Source organism: Mixophyes fleayi, chromosome 9 (genome assembly GCF_038048845.1).
Source record: "Mixophyes fleayi isolate aMixFle1 chromosome 9, aMixFle1.hap1, whole genome shotgun sequence".
Taxonomy (NCBI): domain Eukaryota; kingdom Metazoa; phylum Chordata; class Amphibia; order Anura; family Limnodynastidae; genus Mixophyes; species Mixophyes fleayi.
The window spans coordinates 130,949,064-130,967,679 of record NC_134410.1 but is presented as its reverse complement, the minus strand read 5'-3'; the positions used below and the strand labels follow the sequence as shown (position 1 = coordinate 130,967,679).

General features: G+C 43.0%; 1 protein-coding gene across 1 annotated transcript in view; it reads right to left on the bottom strand.

Moving 5' to 3' along the window:
- Positions 1-18,616, bottom strand: part of CACNA1B (calcium voltage-gated channel subunit alpha1 B) — a 190,788-nt gene that overhangs the window by 48,005 nt on the left and 124,167 nt on the right. Inside the window, exons 19-24 of the mRNA XM_075185775.1 lie at positions 10,523-11,344; positions 10,046-10,227; positions 8,446-8,572; positions 7,935-8,064; positions 7,018-7,077; positions 4,854-4,960 (exon numbers count right to left, since the gene is read on the bottom strand). Coding sequence (XP_075041876.1) covers positions 4,854-4,960; positions 7,018-7,077; positions 7,935-8,064; positions 8,446-8,572; positions 10,046-10,227; positions 10,523-11,344 — 1,428 coding nt within the window. The remainder of the gene's footprint in view (positions 1-4,853; positions 4,961-7,017; positions 7,078-7,934; positions 8,065-8,445; positions 8,573-10,045; positions 10,228-10,522; positions 11,345-18,616) is intronic.

Below are 18,616 nucleotides of genomic sequence, written 5' to 3'. Positions count from 1 at the left end.
CTCGTTCCCCACGTTTACCAGTGCTGGGAGAATAGGGGACCACAGCATACAGTGCAGCCCCCCCCAATGCAGAGCATGCGTCATACATCATGCGTGTCCTAGTTATTCATGCAGACCTGTTGTGTATAATACCATGTACCGGATGGGATTATGGCTACAGAGCCCCCATATCTTCCGCTGATGTTTTTAAAGTCTGATTATTTCTAATAAAAAACACAAATTGACCTGTCAGTTTTCACAATAACTTTGTGTAAAAAGCCAATTTTATTTAAAATAATAAAAAATGATTATTGTTTACATAGATACTTAATGATAGTACAAGCCATGATTTGTCAAAGTGGACCTGTTGCCCTGTTTTAACCTGTTAAAGTCATAGTTTTGAGATTCTCGCATCACGGCCCCGCCCTCAATGCGCAATTAGTACGCTATAATGATCCAATGCCGTAATGGGATGAGAGTTACGCATCAGAGGTGATGTTATATGTTCTGATTTGAGGTTCAAATTTTTCCAATGTTAAAATGTTTTTAAATATTTTGTATCATATGCGCATATTGGCCGACGGTGCGCGGCAAAGCGGTAAATTAACCCTGACCTCTCTGGAACAGTATCCACGAGGCAGCTAAACATAATAACTGCTACTTGGTCCAGAAAACCTGCCGGTCTTTGGTTCATTCCCCGTCCTCTGTCCAACGCGGGGGAACAGCTGCGATATATTTCATGCACATGAGAGACAGAGTCAACGTGCATTCTAGGAGGTCACAAAGTAACAATGGATCCTGTACCATTGAAAACTGTAATAATAATATAACTAACAAAGTCTGTTTCGAACATGGCGTCAACAAAATGAATCTTTCATCGATGTTTGACAGATAACAGTGTCCTTTTAAAGGCGAATGACAGGTCCACTTCCAAGGAAAGTAGTTTGGTTTAAGGGGGGCTCAGCGGAAGATGGGGTTCTGTGCTTTTACCGTGTTACAGAATTTATATTACAACCATCACAGCACAGGTACAACTGGTCATCAGTGCAGAATGACAGGGGGTAGGGGTACCATATCTCTTGCCCCTCTTACAATACAACTGTGACCCTGGTTAGGTAATGGGATCGGTGGATGGGTGAGGGGTTAAATGCTGAGATCATGCCCTGGACAGAATATGGTTTCTGGCTATGGGTTAAAGCATCTTTTTCCAGTTTTCATAAATGTCTCCAATGTATCTCACTTAGGTCTCCCCCACTGACAAGTAGAATATGGCTCCGCCCTCTGCGCACATTCTAGGACAGCACCCTCTTTCCAGAACGCTATGCACTTTGTCAGGCAGTGGAGATGTGAATACAGAGGAAGTCAACACCAGGAGAGAGCGTAGTGCAGGGCTAAAATGCACATTATGTAGTAAAACAAAAATATAACTGAAGAGGACCTGGTGACAGGTCGGTGATAAAGGGGGAACGATCACCAAAAATACGTCTGCCCCTAACCAATAGAACATCGTTCTCCTTTAACTAACCCCAATACCGACAAGGACCGCTCTGTTGTGCGCGACAGAGATTGACACACTCCATGTTGTCACCCATAAACAATCTGTAGTAAATAGCGCACATGTACCGCTGTCGTGTCGTACAGTACCTGGCTATCTCGGTGTCAGTCACCATCACACCTCCTACGTGTGTCATGGCTTTACACGCAATTACAGTGACCCATACCGGGTCCTTACCCAGCACCAGTGGCGGTCAGACTGGGATGGTGGGGGGTCCCAAACTACTGTGGAGGAGGCTGAAACCCCCTCCCAGAGGCTTCCTACCCCGAGCTGAAATGGATTGTGGCACCTCCTGGGAGTTTTTGTAATTAAAGATTGGGAGGCTGTAGTGGCATTTTTTCCACCCCAATCTTCCCAGTCTAATCAAGAAGGGTTTTTATTATACCCTGTCCATTATACCAAAAGAAAAAATAAATAAGTAACACAAGCACAAATATCCCAACCCTTTATTCACCACTATATTAACTATACAATAAAATTTTCACCTTAAAAACAACTCACCCGCTTGCTGCCAACGACACATACAAAACGACTGTGACATACAGGAGACATGCATGTGTAGTGCAGTTTTAAATAAGTGCCATGTGTCGAAATTGCATGTCCAAGAAACAACATTAGCGTGATACCGTAACGCAACATGTTTTTTTAGTCCATGTCACACTAATAGTTAAAGGTGGACGCAGCTGCACCTTCCTGTTCTATTACTTAAATGGGGACCAAAAATATTTTCAAATCCCACTTCTGGCACCAACTAGCAGAGCAGTGCCTGTCGGAAAAACAAAACTTTAGAGCCACATACCTCCAAAATCTGAATTCTCCAGACCTAGAAGCCTAGATTATTTTTCGGGTGGGTAACCTAGGTTGTATGGGTTCACCGAATAGAATAGGTGAGATCAGCCATGACTCCCAGACCATGAATGTCAGACTCTACCCTGCTATACTATCTCACTGAGCTGGCTGCTTATGCCTGGTACTAAATCACAAGACACGTTGGATCCTGACACAACAGGTAAGGTCACAATGCACTAAGACAAGACCGCGAGGCAGAGGTAAGTGAGAGGCGTGTCGAGAATAGACGCTAACTTGCAAAAAACATCAGTAGCCTTTTTCTCCTGAGAATTTTATAATCAAGTGACAATGCTTTAAACAGTAAAATTTATACTTAGAGGTTATTGACAATTTCATGCTAGTTCTACTTAAAGACATTCACATTAAGAAAGAATGCACAGACTGGGCGTTCTAGGGTACCCGTCGCCTTCCCACAGCGGAGGCTGCCATTTTATGGGCTGGGCCAATATTCAGGAGCATGCCGCCTGTCAATTAGCGGTGCCGCTAGTTAATAGTGAATTGATAATGGAATATTGGTTCTGTCCAGACAACAGCTGCCGGTACTGTGTGTAGGCGATGAGTGAATCCCTCTCTGGAAACCTTAGTTATTGACCGTGAAACTCAATGAAAGATGAATACTGGTAATACTACGTCAGGGTTGGAGATGGCGGAGGGAGGGCGGATGGAGTCTTTGCAATAACTCTAGGTTATACGGCATAGAGATACAAAGAGAGGGACACATACAGAACTTCCTGTATGCGCAGAAAAAGAGATTGAATTTACCCAACAAAACTCCTAGAGAGGAAAAGAGAATCCAGCAACAGGGAGACAAAGAGAGAGCTTAGAATCAGTGACATATACACAAATATCCCACAATGCAATGAATGACACAACATAAGCACACAGCCACGTGTCCCTATAGACAGAGACCTCTGCTAAAATCACACAAACGTCCCCTCCCCCATCCTCCTTGTTATTCCTATGACAAATAAGACACTTTTATATTATTATTTGTTTTGCAATAATGATAATAATCAGTGTAACATGCAATTATGTACCAGTACCATCACGTGAGTGGGTAAAAGGAGTGGAGTGCATAACGTGATTTAGTGCTTAGTGGGTCTATAAAGTGCTTAGTTTCTATGACTGCAGGGAAGGCGAGCAAGGTAGAGGGATGGGAGGAGCCACCCAGTGCCCTGGGATTGGCTAGGTGAGGTTAGGGGAGGGGCCTCTTCTCAGCTAGAAGGTTATAATAATGAAAGTACATGAGTATGAAAATCTGCGCTTGTATTACATTAATATTGTTAATCTTGTATAAAACTATGGTGGACCCAGAGCTGGATCATCCATCAGGCAACCCAGGGTCCTTCCTAAGGCTTAGCAGGTGCTGAGTGGCCCAGATTACGCCAACTGTTTTTTTTTGTAGGGGTGTTTTGACAAATGGAGAGGGAGAAGGGGACCCAGTATCATGCCTAGGGCTCCACGTGCTCTTAATCAGGCTCTGGGTCGACCCCCTGTTACCCACAGTCCTGTGTCTGTGTGTTTCCTCTGGGGGTACGTTTTTTTGTTTCAGGTGTTTGGCTCCTTGGAGACTAATTCTCCCTGCAGTCAGGTGAAATGTTTGTGTTCTGGTGTGCAGCAGTTGCAGTCATCGTCCTGTAGGGGGCAGCATGCACCCATGTGATGACAAATCGCAATCTTGCTGCTCTTAGAAGTATTTGTACCATGCGGTGATCCCCTTCATAGGGTTCTTACTGCACCAATGGGCTAAGCGCCCCTGCACAGACCCCCGGCAGAGTGCAGCGGTCCTATAGGCTTTCAGTAATTGCGAACAGACGAGAACAGTAACAAGCGATTCTGCTGCGCCATACACATTCGCCACCACCGACCTATCACTGCACCGGTAGCTATTCAAAGGGTACTGTAACTTGTAACCCATAGCAACCAGGTACTAGCTCCCGTTCTTCAAGTATATGAACATGAACGTATATTCCTGATTGGTTGCTATGAATTACAGCAACGTATTTGACCAGTTGTTGACGTCCGTCTTTCAGACCCAAACTGTCTATTTTCCAGACGGTTCCACCCTGGGATGATATATAGTTCTTTATAGATACACCCTAGTACTAGGTCCCAAAATGATTCAATTAATGCAACATAATAACATTGACTTGATACCTCTTTGACAATGTGAAACATTGTATGTATGTATCTACTCCTATTCCCTCGTCTCCTAAACCGCATACTGTACAATTAAAGACTATTTAAACTTTGTATTATATTGTATTGTGTCATATATTGTAATTTAAACAAAACTAAACTCTCTCGGTCTCAGGTGGCTGATAACTGCGAACAAAAGCCTGCATACAACTAGCTAACAAGACTATATAACATTCCAAACATCCTAACTCCTATCAGGTTATGTGACATTAGCTGTACTTTGATTTATTTGTTTCTTGTCTTTATCCCAGATGAGAGAAAGGAAACTTACGAGAAGGCGAACGCCACCAGAGCGCCGCTGACCACGATGAAGTCCAGAATGTTCCAGAGATCCCGGAAATAGGATCCAGAATGAAGGAGCAGCCCCAGGTCAATCATCTGCGGGAACAAACATTTCAGACTGTTATGATATTCGTAAAGTTTGAAATTAAATCGAGTTTCACTGGTTCGATAACCCTGAAAACGTTCTCAGCGACGGACCCCGATTTCCACTTGTTCGCAGTTCCCATTGAAATATTGGCAAAATTGGAGTGGAAACAGGAATATCCTGATACTTTGTAAGTTAACTATAAAAGATAAGGTAATTGGGGGATTTTTACAAAATTCCAAACACTAAGTAATATTTGAACATGTTTCCATGTTTTAATTAGCGAATGCGTAGGGTAACGGCTTGTCAGAAGTGCTGAGGTTTATAATTAGTTTATAGAAATGCCAGCGCCTAACGAAGGCTAATTAAATTATGCAGTGAGAGCTGTAAGAAACTCGGCACTGTACTCTAGAAAAACGCAATGGAAATGAAGTCTAATTTATCCTAAAATATAATAAAGGGTCCAGGTTACTCCTGGAGTGCTGCAGATTGGGGGAGAGGGATATGGGGGGGGGGGGGGGGGCTTGGCTGTTCAGTCTGAGAGTAACTACAACACTGAAGGTGGCGATGCAAAGAATTCGCTCCCTTCTTAAAGGGGACTACACCTACAGGCGACTTCCGTTTGTTGGCTTATATACGCTCACCTGCGACATTTACCTTTTCTTTTTGGCTTCCTTCTGTTCTTTCAGCCATTTATTTATATCATCAGACAGAGCTGAACATTCCCATTGCCCTAGGACAGTGTTGGCTAACCTTTGACACTCCAGATGTTGTGAGACTACAAGTCCCAGCATACCCTTTCAGCAATAAGCTACTATATATTGGCAAAGCATGCTGGGACTTGTAGTTTCACAAACACCTGGAGTGTCACAGGTTAGCCAACACTGCCCTAGGAAATCACACAGCTCTGCTCATGCTCAGAAATAAACTCAGGGGCCTATTTGTTAAAACTTCAATTGTTACGGCGATGTGAGCTTCCGGTTCCACTACCGTTACAAAATTAATTTTTAAAAATGAAATGACGTTGTTTTTTGTTTTTTTTAACACACTTTAATCTTGCGCTATATTTTTACGTATAAAAGTTATATTATATCTACCGTTTCCCTACCTCCCTAGCGTTATTAACGTTCGGGTGGGAACGGGGCAATAGTAGTATCTCTATTTTAAACACATCCCTCCTGAATAAAAACCATTTGATCAATATTTTTTTTGAGTGGTTTATTCTGCCAACGCCATCCTGAGTACCGCCGCGATACTTGATAACTGGCGTGGGGAAGCTATTAACGCCGGTGATAACCGCCTTAGTACATAAGGCGGAGCGAAAAAAAGTTTTACTGCCACACCCTGAGCGCTCACTACCATTCCTCACAAGTCTATTTGTACCCTACAGGTATATCACACTGAATACATGGACTGCTGTTATAATTCGTAGAGGGAACATTATACTAATCACTATATATTGAGATTGTAATAGGTTAATTGCCCTCTATGCTGGATGAATGAGAGAATTATGAGATGTGACCGGCCTTTAAATTCACAATTTCACTAATCTATTTTATTCTGTTAGATATTTCGCTGTATTTTAAAAGATCTTAATAATAATAAATAATAAAAGTTAAGTTTTATAATTAAGACTCCCTCAACTATTTAGGACTATTTAGACAAACGGAGTACTTAGTGCATCTTAATAAACCAATTTTCTTCTTTCTCTCTTTTTTCCCTAACATAAGCGCTGATTCAGAATTCCCCCTGAAGCATCCCGCAAAGGCTGTTACCACATATTAGCGGATTCTTCTGCTGTCCGAGAGCACAGTGACCACAGACCATGCATTCCGCGTACTGATCAATAACTCGATGGGATCTGATGAAGGCAGCGTAGGGGAAAAACACGGCGGCTGGATATACAACCGGCCAGGAGTACGAACCCTAAGACCACTAAGCAGGTACTCACATGTTCCCAGCAAGCCCAAGACTGGTATTTCCACACAGAACCAGGGTACATAGGGTTAACCCCCTGCACAGACAGGTGGGGGGGGAAAGACATTCGTCACCATTATCACCTACTAACCTTTATCACCATCTCGAAGGTGAAGACCCCGGTAAAGATGTAATCCATGTACTTCAGCACCTAAAATCAGAGTCAGATCAGAGGTCACACGGCCGGGAATGTGATAGAAACATCGATTATACCAAGTTAATGCCGCCTATGGTTCGCCAGAGTTTACTGAACTACAACTCCCATCATTGCCAGTAGGGCGGCAGTGTGAGCAGGAGGTTATCGTTCAACAACGACTGGAGAGCATAGTCAAAATAAGCCCAAGAATGATGTATTGTGAGAGTGTGACTGGTAGAGTCTGGGAAGGGAGGTATTGTTCTACCCGGATATTGTCCTATATGTTCTAAAAGAAGGGGTCAGTTATTGTACACCCGGGGGCTGATCTCTTATAAGAAGGGTGTGTTTGTGGAACTGCTTGGTGAGGTTCTGAGAACTGACCGTTGTTGGTACCATACACTGCATAGTTAGGATTTGTTTTGCTGTCAGAGCTCAGGATTTGTTTTATAGTTTGACTGCACACAGACCAGAAAGCACCGTGGACTTTACTTGTGGATTATCTGACTTTTAGTGCAGCTAAAACCCGCTGAGCCAACCTGATAAAGGAGCTAAAACCCCACAGTATATACAACTTGCATGGTAGAGATAAAATGAGATTTCCCGCTAAGGAAGCATCCACCGGTGTAGTACAGACCCCAGTACCATTAGGCACAAGAAGGGCTGTGCTTATTACAGCTGATGCTACCACAGGTATTGTGAGTGAAATGGAAATGGTGCAATCACATGGTTAATGTCCCTCTATCCAACATCCACCCTGTCATTTATCTTTAGTGAGAGCAAAAGTTGGAAAAGACTGAGTAACAAAAAATAAAGAAAAAAGTAAATAAAATTAACAAAAACCCCCATCTCTACACTGCCCCTTGTTTACCCACATCGTTATGAGGGGCATCCGCCTGTACAGGGTCCTCTGCCGCCAGCGCAATGCTGCTCAGAGCAATGACCACCAGGATGACCATCTCGAAGTAGCGCATGTTGACGATGTAGTGGCACAGACGACGGACTCTGTCAGGAGAGACAATAACAGCACTGTCATTCTACCCGGTTGACGACGTAAGCGCTTTTGGTAGAACAGAATACGTCTTCCCCCATCCGGACATGAACGCCTGTCTGAAGCACACCCATCACCTAGTGCAGGCCTGGACAACCTGTGGCTCTCCAGTGGTTGTAAAACTACAAGTCCCAGCATACCCTGCCAGCTATTGGCTTGCAAAGCATGCTGGGGCTTGTAGCTTAACAACAACTAGAGAGCCACAGGTTGTTCAAGAAGAATGGACAGCCAACTGGATTAGTGCACTCGGCTCCGTGAATGACGCAGACAAAGGCCGAGTTCTGATGCTTACATGGTCAAGAAAAATCCATTACGCACCCAGGGCAGGTACTTACGGGTTGGTGGAACTGAAAACGAACATGGAACTGTACGGCAGGATCTGCTTTGGTCCATTTTTAGTCAGGTCATCGGCCTCCATCTCCTTTTTCTCCTCAGATTTGACATCGAACTCCACGTTATTTACTGGGGGGGGAAAAGCAAGGGTCACGTGACTGTGGTCTTATATGGCCATTTTGTGGGCGGAGCCAATATTCAGCTGGGGACTACTGATATCCCTGAAGCATGATGCGTGCGCGGTTATCGCTTCAACCTACAAAATGGCTGCCGCACAGACTATACGGGTCCAGTTCAATTAGGCTGCAATGATTTGTGCGGAGATTGCTGGAAGGTCTTTGGGGACAAATTACCACATATAAGCTCACACGGTGACAGAAGCTCTTAAGCCTAAATAAATGAGTCAAGAACATTTGACCTCCTATGACTTGGATGTTGTTTAAAGTGCATCCGCTACAACAGGGGCAGCCATTTTGAAAATATACAAAAAAAATGGTCCATCTAGGTATACTCTAAAGAATTTCTATACAGGAGGTGTAGATCATGTCAGGTCCTAAAAATGAGCAGAGATCCCATAATGTGGTTACGCAAAGTGGGGGCATTTCTAAAAACCGGGGTTGGGCATGGGCGTTAAAAATTAGGCACATTACATCCACAGTTCTTGCAGTTTGTAATCAATGTCAAAGTTTTAAGCAAACCAAGTTTTATCAAACGTTATAAGCTATTAGGGGGTAACACACATTTAAGACTGGCCAGCAGGGTGGCATAGTGGTTAGTATTGCTGCCTCTCAGCGCTGGGGTCATGGGTTCAGTTTCGACCAGGACCCTATCCATGTGGAGTTTGAATGTTTGCCCTTGTGGGGTCACTTCAGTTCCCTCCTACGCTCCATAAACGTACTGGTAGGTTAACTACTTTGTGACAAAACTAACCCTACTGTGTGTGTCTGTCTAGTAGGAAATATAGATTGTAAGCTCCGCAGGGGCAGGGACTGATGTGAATGATTAGTCTCTGTATAGCGTTGTGTAATATATAGGCGTTAAATAAATAACTGTTAATAAATAATAAATAAAGACTGAGTAAAGGGATTGGCAATTTACAGGCCACATAAGCGGCTACCTAGCTTTCAATACAGAGCTCCCCGGTAGTCCATTAAATGTTTCAGCTAACGACAACCAAATAACAAATGGTGGTTGCCATCTGACACATAAAACGCTGAGGCACTTTTGTAATTAGATAAAAAAAAGTGACATCTTTAATACCCAATGGAGCAGGGAATCATTGCAAGCGTCCAAGATATTAAGTTTCAGAACAGACAAATGAAGGGGTTTAGTTTCCAGAAAACTTGCAAAGTTCCAAACGATCCTTCCGACAGCGCCGGTCTAAGCACAAACCAACTTGCAGCATTAATAAGAATATTACATTTACTTTGACAACATAACAAATGTGTGTAAATAAACGTTTTAGTGCTTGGCAGGCGCAGATTATGCATTAACCTTTAAACCAGCGCTGATGTGAGAACTGTGGAAGATGTATATAAATTGAGGGACTTGGCACGGCCGGTGCCCGGGAATCACATCTCATAAACAAGAACCTGTTCTCACTTGGTATGACGGCACTCTCTCCCGGCGGGCCGGTGATGGTTACCGGTATATTAACCGTGCTGGACCTGTCTGGATGAGGTTGGGACATCCGGTTGACGTTCTTCTGGTTATCGGCGTCTTCAGATTGCTCCGGGAGCTGCTGCAACCCTCCAACAGGAACCTCGGCCTCGTTATGGTGGTCCCTGCAGTCACACATTGTTATTAAGATGATTTCCATGCAGTGTGAATATTGGAGAGGTGCCAGGAGAGAAATAATGACTGCGCTGATATTAACATAGACCATCTATCACACGCTAGGATTTAGACTTTGAAAATATGACAGTAATAGATATAGACTGAGGGAAGACATTCCCATAATCCTCTATTTCTAAGCCAACTTTACTGCATTATAAAACTCCCATGATCCTCAGCAACCACCCGCCTACAATCTGGCACACAGAACCATTTTAATTGTAACTTGAAAGCTCATGGACTGACCTCATCTTGTGATTGCGATGCTCCCTCTCTCCCGACACTTCTTCTTTGTTTTCCCTTTTTTCCTCTGCATCATATGTAGAAAGTGCTTTGTGCCTGTTCCGATGTCGTGACCGTGGAAGCTCCTCCCCATTTTCCCCCACTCCGCAAGTCGTACCGTCACCGTCTCTGTTGCCAGACCTAGATCCGCCTCCCCTGTGCCGAGACTTCCGCTCCCCTTTGCCAGCAGAAGGTGGTTGGCCGTTTCCTTCTTTGCCTTGCCTCTCAGCGGAATGGCGGTGTGTGCGGTGTCGACGGTGCTCCCTTTCAGCCCCCTCTTCCGGAGAAGCCCTTCGATGGTGCCTCTTCCCTCTTTCTTGACTCCGGTTCCGCTCTCCTCTTCCTCCTTCTTTTCCACCTTCCCCTTCTTTACTACGACTTCTGTGCTGTCGATGACGTTCTTCTCTGTCATTACTGCCAGAATCGCCATTATGATTGCCATTCTCTCGACCACCTCCATTAGTTTCACCAGCTCCACCCTCCCTATGCCGGTGTTTTCGTGGTACTGTTTCTGTAGTTGCCTCAGGACCTGGTTCTATTTCATTTGGAGGTAGCGGGTCTGGACTGCCATCTTTTGTCTCAGTAGAGTCCTGGGGCTCCACCAGCAATGGTCGATCCATGTGACTCTTCATATCGGGCCTAAGACGTAGTGTGGTTGCATATCGCAACCGATCCTCGGGTTCCAACTCACTGTAGAGGGCTTCACAGCTGGCGCGGAAATTGTGCATGCGAATCTGGGTTGTACGCTGCTCCCAGACCGATCGACATTTGGTTGAGTTTTGCTGTCTGTTAAAGGGAATGAGAAGTTATATAGTGGAAAGCAGACATTGCTTACCATTAGTAGAATACTTGGGGGTGAACATGAATGCAAAAGTGTAAGTAATAAAAATGAATGGATATCGGTGGAAGAATTAAAGAAGATTTATGATAACTGCATAGCAAATAATATAAGATGAACAATGAGAGCAGAGAATGAAGGAAAGAAGATTGGTGAACCTATTGTGGTCAGGTTAAAACTAGAGTAGAAAAAGGGGGGGAGTACTTCACTTGTGAGGTCGAAGGGTTTGAAGAAGGGACGAGAGGATGGAGGGTGAGTGCAAGATAGCCATCTCCTGGGAATATCTCATTGTATAACATTGATCTTACGAGAGGGAGAGATGATCAGCCCGGGAAACACATAACAAGCAGATCACAATTTGGGGAGGGAAAGCGATGAATTTGGGTACCCGCCCCCCATCCCCCACACATAAATATCTGTACTTTACGAGAACCCATCTTCTGACTGTTCATTGGGAACACTGAAAACCTACATAGATACACACACAAAACATTGTAACCAGGAGAGTATATTTCTAGATAGGGAATTCTGAGAGGGCAATAACTTTAATAATCACAAGCGCCTGCTAATGTTCTGCCAAAGACATGAAGCACTTATTGCATTCACCTGTCCTGCTTGTTACGCCATTTATACTCAGTGAACAAATCTTGACAGGAATAACAGAGGGAGCTACATAAAGGAATGTCTAAAGGTTAGTGGGTGAAATCCAAAAAGTTCAACAAAGTAGCAAAAACCGAAACCTGCCTCACGGCCAGGTGTCCCCAGAGACACTTCCCTTGACCAATTCAGTAAACGTCCCTGATGATGCCTGTATTGAGCAGAATTCAGACTGAACAGTACGGCTTTTAATATTTCAAATTTGATAACACACAGACAGACTAAAAATATCACAATAAGTGCTCAAAATCTCATGCTACCTCATTAACTAAAGCCTTATATTATATATATTCAATTATGATTAATGAAAACATTATACTAAATATCTTCCATTGTGATAGCTTCCAAAAACTGTTGTATACATAATTTTGAATGTCAGTAGCAGTCTAATTATCCCGATAAGTATTATTTTGTAGCTCATACACTATTTTAGAAGCCCTTCTCTAATTCATTCATTTTTTATAAGTTGTATTTTATTTAGGAAATAGAGCCCCCAGAACTATAGAGTGTTTGAGACAAGGTTTCACCCTTACCTACATTTTATGGTAATATAACCTGCCTCTACCTCTACGTATTCTTCGTCCTACTAATTATTGTACTGGTTTCTCCCTCTGGTTTCCTACACCGTTTGCTAACCTTCATAATGCGCAGACTCTCTCCTCTCTTGCAGACGTTACATTACCATCCTCTTTCCTTGTGGTATGTTGTCTCCTACATACAATATGTTACACAGTGAATGTACTAAATGTAACATTCCAAATTATAGTCGCTCGTTTCTCTAAATAACTGCGAATTTGCCAGACCCTCAGGCCGGTAAGATTGGCATTTCAGTATGGTTTCATAGACAAAAAATGACGGCCGCAGAGGTTGATATTTCTAATGATAATTAGTGTGTGATAAATTCTGCTATAACGTCTAATAACCATTCCTCACATCGCTTGATGAGAGACTGGCGGACATAGAAAAGAGCTATTCTTAGTAGCAGGAGATGTATTATTTAAATACAATTTAGTCTATTTCATGTGCTTCAAGACCTAGGTCTGAATTAATCTGCTGTGAACAGAATAACTGCTGGAAAGAGAGAATAAATCTTTTAAAAATCAGAAAGTGGAATAATGGAGCCTGCGAAAGATGTTAAGGCTGGAGGTAACTCATCCAAACCAAAAATGCAGTACAGAGCTGTTCTCTCCCGATATTGATATTCATATGATATTGTGCATGTAACATTGGCATCCACAGGAGTCGACCCAGAGGCCAAGAAAATACTGTGTGAGCAGACTCATCTGAAATTCTTGGTGTGTCTGCAGATACTGACAAAAGAAAGTAGACTTGGACACTTTAACAGAGATGCATAAGCAATTGGCCAGCTTTCCAGAAGATGAACAGAGAACAGTTCCATACAACAGATAGAATTAGCTCTCGAACTTTATGGTCCTAGAACTTGATGGCTAGAGGTCGACTTCAGTAAAATTTCCTTTAGTTTGATCCAAATGACGATAAGGAGATCAGAAGAGGTTCCTCAGTTGACATTTGTCCTAAGAACAAGGAAGGCAGGAGAAACTTGTCCCACCAGAACTCAACTTAGGAGGCCCCTTAGTGAATGATCCAAACACTTTCTCTACCATCCAGTTCCAAGCTCAAGAGATAGATTTGCACACTTGGTGTTCCTTTGTAAGGTTTGTCTGGTTTTCATGGCCATTCACAATGGTATAATAACTATAAACTATTGGAATTAAAAATTGTATATGAGTCTGACTAAAGTCAGTATGTAAAAACAAAACCCTGACAAAATGAGCTCTGTTACCGGAGGAAGGAGTTGGGGGGAAAAAAAACCCTTTGTCAATAATAAATTAATTAATTAACCAACTGTTCTGATTCCTTTAAATGAGGATGTGCAACAATCAGCAATAACTTTGTATGAATGAAACAATGTATATATTGTCAGGGCCTCTATTCGTCCTGCTAGTTGTCAATACATGGACTAAGGATAAGGTTTCCTGAAAAAATGCTTCATAATTTAGGATGGTCTTGTCAAGCCACAGTTATGTAAAATACTTTCTTTAACTCAACCCTACTGAGAGTGTACGCACACGTCTGTATATTAATGTTGGTGTATCCTTGACTTGTAACTCCCTACGTCTGGAGGGGCCAAATGGGGGTGGGCAATGTAGACGGAGTAGAGTAAGGACATGTTTGCGTAAATGCGACACAGTTATACATGGACGCATCCTCAGATAGACCTTTTAGGTGGTGAATCTCTTACTGGTGTAGGATGGCAAGTGCAACAATATGCAGGAATGATGACCATCGGCACCACGATCTATCCATTTCCGATTGACTGATTTCATATTGACCAGCTGAAAGTACTTAATTAGAGTCCCGGCTAGATTATAGGAAGTCTCGGACTTAATTAACCTTTCCGATTGGACTATGGCAGAGAAGAAAAAGGGAGACACAACAGATGGTTACATTTAATTTACTTTGTATTTTGGATTTATTTACATTTTATATGTAAAATTCAACTGTATGAAGAACTGTCGGAACAGTATTCTCTTCTGTGTATACGTCACCTTATTACACTGTTCTGCTGTGTGCAAATCGGATAATGCAGCTTTAGCATTTACTACTAACGCTGTTAACTCCCAGACCTCCGTTATTGGGGGGCAGAAATATACAGACTTGTGTGCCTGACATACGCTGTTTAAGTTGCGTCTGATTTAATATATGCATATCACAACCAAACTTTCAACTTAGTGATTTTTTGCTTCGCATTAATTATCTTCCTTAATGACTAGTACCTGGCACTGTTTAAAAAGACCTTTAAATGAGGCACTGAGACAGGGCTCACAGCCCTGCTCGCCCGCCCGCTGCGTGATGACTTGTTATACGGACACGCAGCTCTCTCACACTGAGAGCTGGATTCAGGGAATAGGAAGATGCGGAATTTGCATAGTGATGAGATCTATTTTTGAGATCCTGGATTCTTTAACAAGGACGGTGCAATTAGCCGCCCAGGGGCACCTCTCAGGCACTGTGAGTACGGAAGCCATGGTCTGTAAAGACAGAAGAATTAAATAAAAAAAAAGCATAATAAAATCCAGCTATTATTTTCACCTGTGCAGCAAACCATGGGCAGGAGTGTAGAGGACGTTGTATTACATTTTACTGTACCTTTAGAACAGCAACCAAAAGAAGACCCCATGAAGCACGTAATACTTAATGACGTCATAGGGTTAGGAGCCCTTAAAACAGGTGGACAAAGAGATGGAACGCCTGGCTAAATGAGGGACACCAAGCATATTGCAAGCAAGGGCTGATGCGATATTATCCCATCATGGTCATATACATAGGCTGGAATGTGTTATGAGCCGCGGCGCCCGCGGGCACCATCGCAACACGCTTCACTCTGTCCCTGGCGTCCAGGCCGTCTCCATAACGACCGGGACGTCATTTCCGGTTTTCGGCCTGACCGTTGTTAGGGCAACAGCCGGACGCCGATCTGTCAGATTATCGCTCCCCGGCAATACAGGGCAGCCGGGCGCGTGTGCTGGGACTTCTATTAAGTCTGTGGGCTAATTAGGATTAATTACATTTATTAAGCCACACTTGGGGGGCTTATTATGTCACGCAATTGCCTGTCCCTGATTGGCTGTCTTGCGTATTTAAGGCCCTGCAGGTTATAGCGTTTGATTCCTTGTGGATTGCTGACCTGCTGTGTGCTGAGTTGCTGAATCCTGATAGATTTCCTGTTTTGACCTTGGCTTGTTTTGGACCTGCTAGAACTCTGATTGCGCTTGTTATCTGGATATTCCTGCTTGCTGCCAGCCCTGACCCATTGGCCTGCCTTTGACCACTCTGCTTGCTTCGGACGCCTGACCTCGACTTACGTCTGACCATCCGTGAACATCTATACAGCCTCCTCCAGCCCGGCCGCTGCGGTTCTGTTAATAAACTTACACTACAATAAGAGTTAAGTCCTGGGGGCATCCGAGTACCTGTGAGCGCATAAAGCTCTACGGGAACGGCGGCTGCTATAGGCGAAGACCTCTACCGCTAGTTCTGTAAGTTTATTACGAGACCGGCAGCCTAACAGGCTGCTCTGGTTACCGATAATTATGGCTGCAAGAGGAGACCTCAGTGATTTTGAAATAGGGGTGATTATTGGGGCAAATTTGACAGGAACTTCAAGACAACTGGACTTCCTAACGATTTGCAAGCAACAACGTGTAAAGTGATGTCAGCATCGCGGGAAAAACATCTTCAGCAAAGGGTGGAAGGACACAATCCAGTAGGGCAACAAATAGAGACCAACTGACTGCAAATTAGGACTTGTGGAGCGTTCCGACGAGAAAGAATAGTTGGAATTCGGGGCATGATCCACTTGTAACAACGATCCGCGCAACGTGTGCAGTCACCCAACAGTTTTCTAAACATAAGATGGATATTTTTCGTAAGTGAAGGTCTTCTCAGTCACTAGATCTGAACCAGATATTCTGGAACCACATCTGAGACCGCGTTTTCCACCATCATTAACCAGGTGTCAGTTGAGCGAATCCCATGCGCATTATAGTTGTCCCGACATTGGTAGACTCAATGCCACAACGCCCTATTAAATTGACTTTATATTGATGTTTCCATTTTTTTGCCCACTACCTATATGTATTTGGAGGGTTGTCAAAGGTTCTTTCTGTAACCAAAATGTAGATCTGCAAATAAATTAGTTTGATTTGACTTTTAAAATCCATACTCACCACGCAAGTAAAATATTCAGTCATCAATACACAATTCTAATGCTTTTCATATTTACTTTTTACAGAGAGAGTCAATTTGGCTTCCCTGGGGCTGTAAGAGTATGTACCAACTCTGTGTGCCAGACTCTCGTCCTGCCAACTACCATCCTCTCTGCATCATAGAACCCGTTTCTGAGGTGTTTTGGCATATCTTGCCAACGACCTTGGAAATAGAGATCTGAATACACACAAAACAATCTGTTCAGCACATATTACAATGACAGGTTTAAGACACAGCAGCCTCAACAAGTTTGTAACGCTGCATCGGATATCAGAGTTTCAATGCTGACAAAAGCTTGGTTTTGTGTAGGTAACACGTGGCAGTCATTTATATTCCATTTGTCATTTCAATACCCCTGGCAGAAGGGCTGATCAGACATCCATACGGCAAACAACGTCAACCAAACTAAAATTTCAATAAAATGTGACCAAAGTGTTTACTACCCCAGTCAGGTGACTGTGATAGAGGGTGACCATGGCAATGGTTGTTAAAGGATAACAGGAAGACAGAACTGAATGATGCGATATCCATAATACACCGGGACAGACCCTTTAATGCCAGCACATGGAATTTGTACAAATTGCAATGCTGCAATTGACACTAAGATAACAATCTCAAAACACAAATACAAGCTAACAAAAAACTCACTGATGCAAAAAAATCTGCATAATAAATAGTAATAAAAATGTAATAATTTCGGCAAATTGGGACAACACCTATTGCTTGTTTCCCAAGTCTGCGTAATATAAATTCTTGTTTATACAACTCATTTCTGCTTGCAACGGACCATCGTTCCTGTCCTCTTGACATTACTGCGGATGTATTGGTGTCACGTTTTCCGCCCTGAAGGTGATGAAATAAAATTCACTTCGGGAACACAAAGCAGGACTGACAGAGACACGAACCTGGGGCACATTTGGAGCGAGGAACACAGACAGCGGCCGATGAGACTGACAAGCGGGTCAGGGGTAGCAAGACGAGATGAAGGCGATGGACAGACATCGAAGAGAGCTGACAGACACAAAGAGAACTCTCAGGCTACGCAGAGCGACCCCAAGAAGGAGACATAAGCGGCTGTCGACGCCCAGCATGAAATGTGTTTATACACAGAGACCTTTCTATCAACCAAGAAGAAATTCTCAATGTAAAGGGGAGTTAAAAAAAATGTCATTGTCTCAGATGGCGTAGCAAGCAGGAACTCAGACTGACAACGATTAATATTCGGGGGGATTGTCAAAGTTCAATACACAATATAAAAATACGACAATAAATTAGTTGGATTTTCACATTTAACATCAGAATATATAACAATATCAGCTTTTACGCTTCTTTATTCCATAACATGGTGCACACAGTACAAAGTTACTGTAACCCATGGCAACCAGATACTAACTTTACACCAGTGGCTGATAAAAGCTAATGTGCGATTAGCGGCTGTGGATTATGTATGTTATTTGTACCATTTCTGACCATTTCTTTAACATCTGAGGCAGAAAATTAGGAAAAGGTAATTACATCTATTGCTATTAATGAAACATAATTATTTTAAACAAAATAGCACAAGAATTAGAAATCTTAAACTGGATTACTTATGATTAAAACAACCGCTAGTTTCAAAGTTGGTAGCGGAACATAAATCCTTTTCTTTCAAACCAATATTTGCATCCTAAATGCATTTTATCGGAGGTATCACTAAGCTATGTGCCTATGCAAAGGTCTAATCTAATATAAGGGGAGGGCGGGGGTGATTTGTTTTGTAATGTTGCTAACAG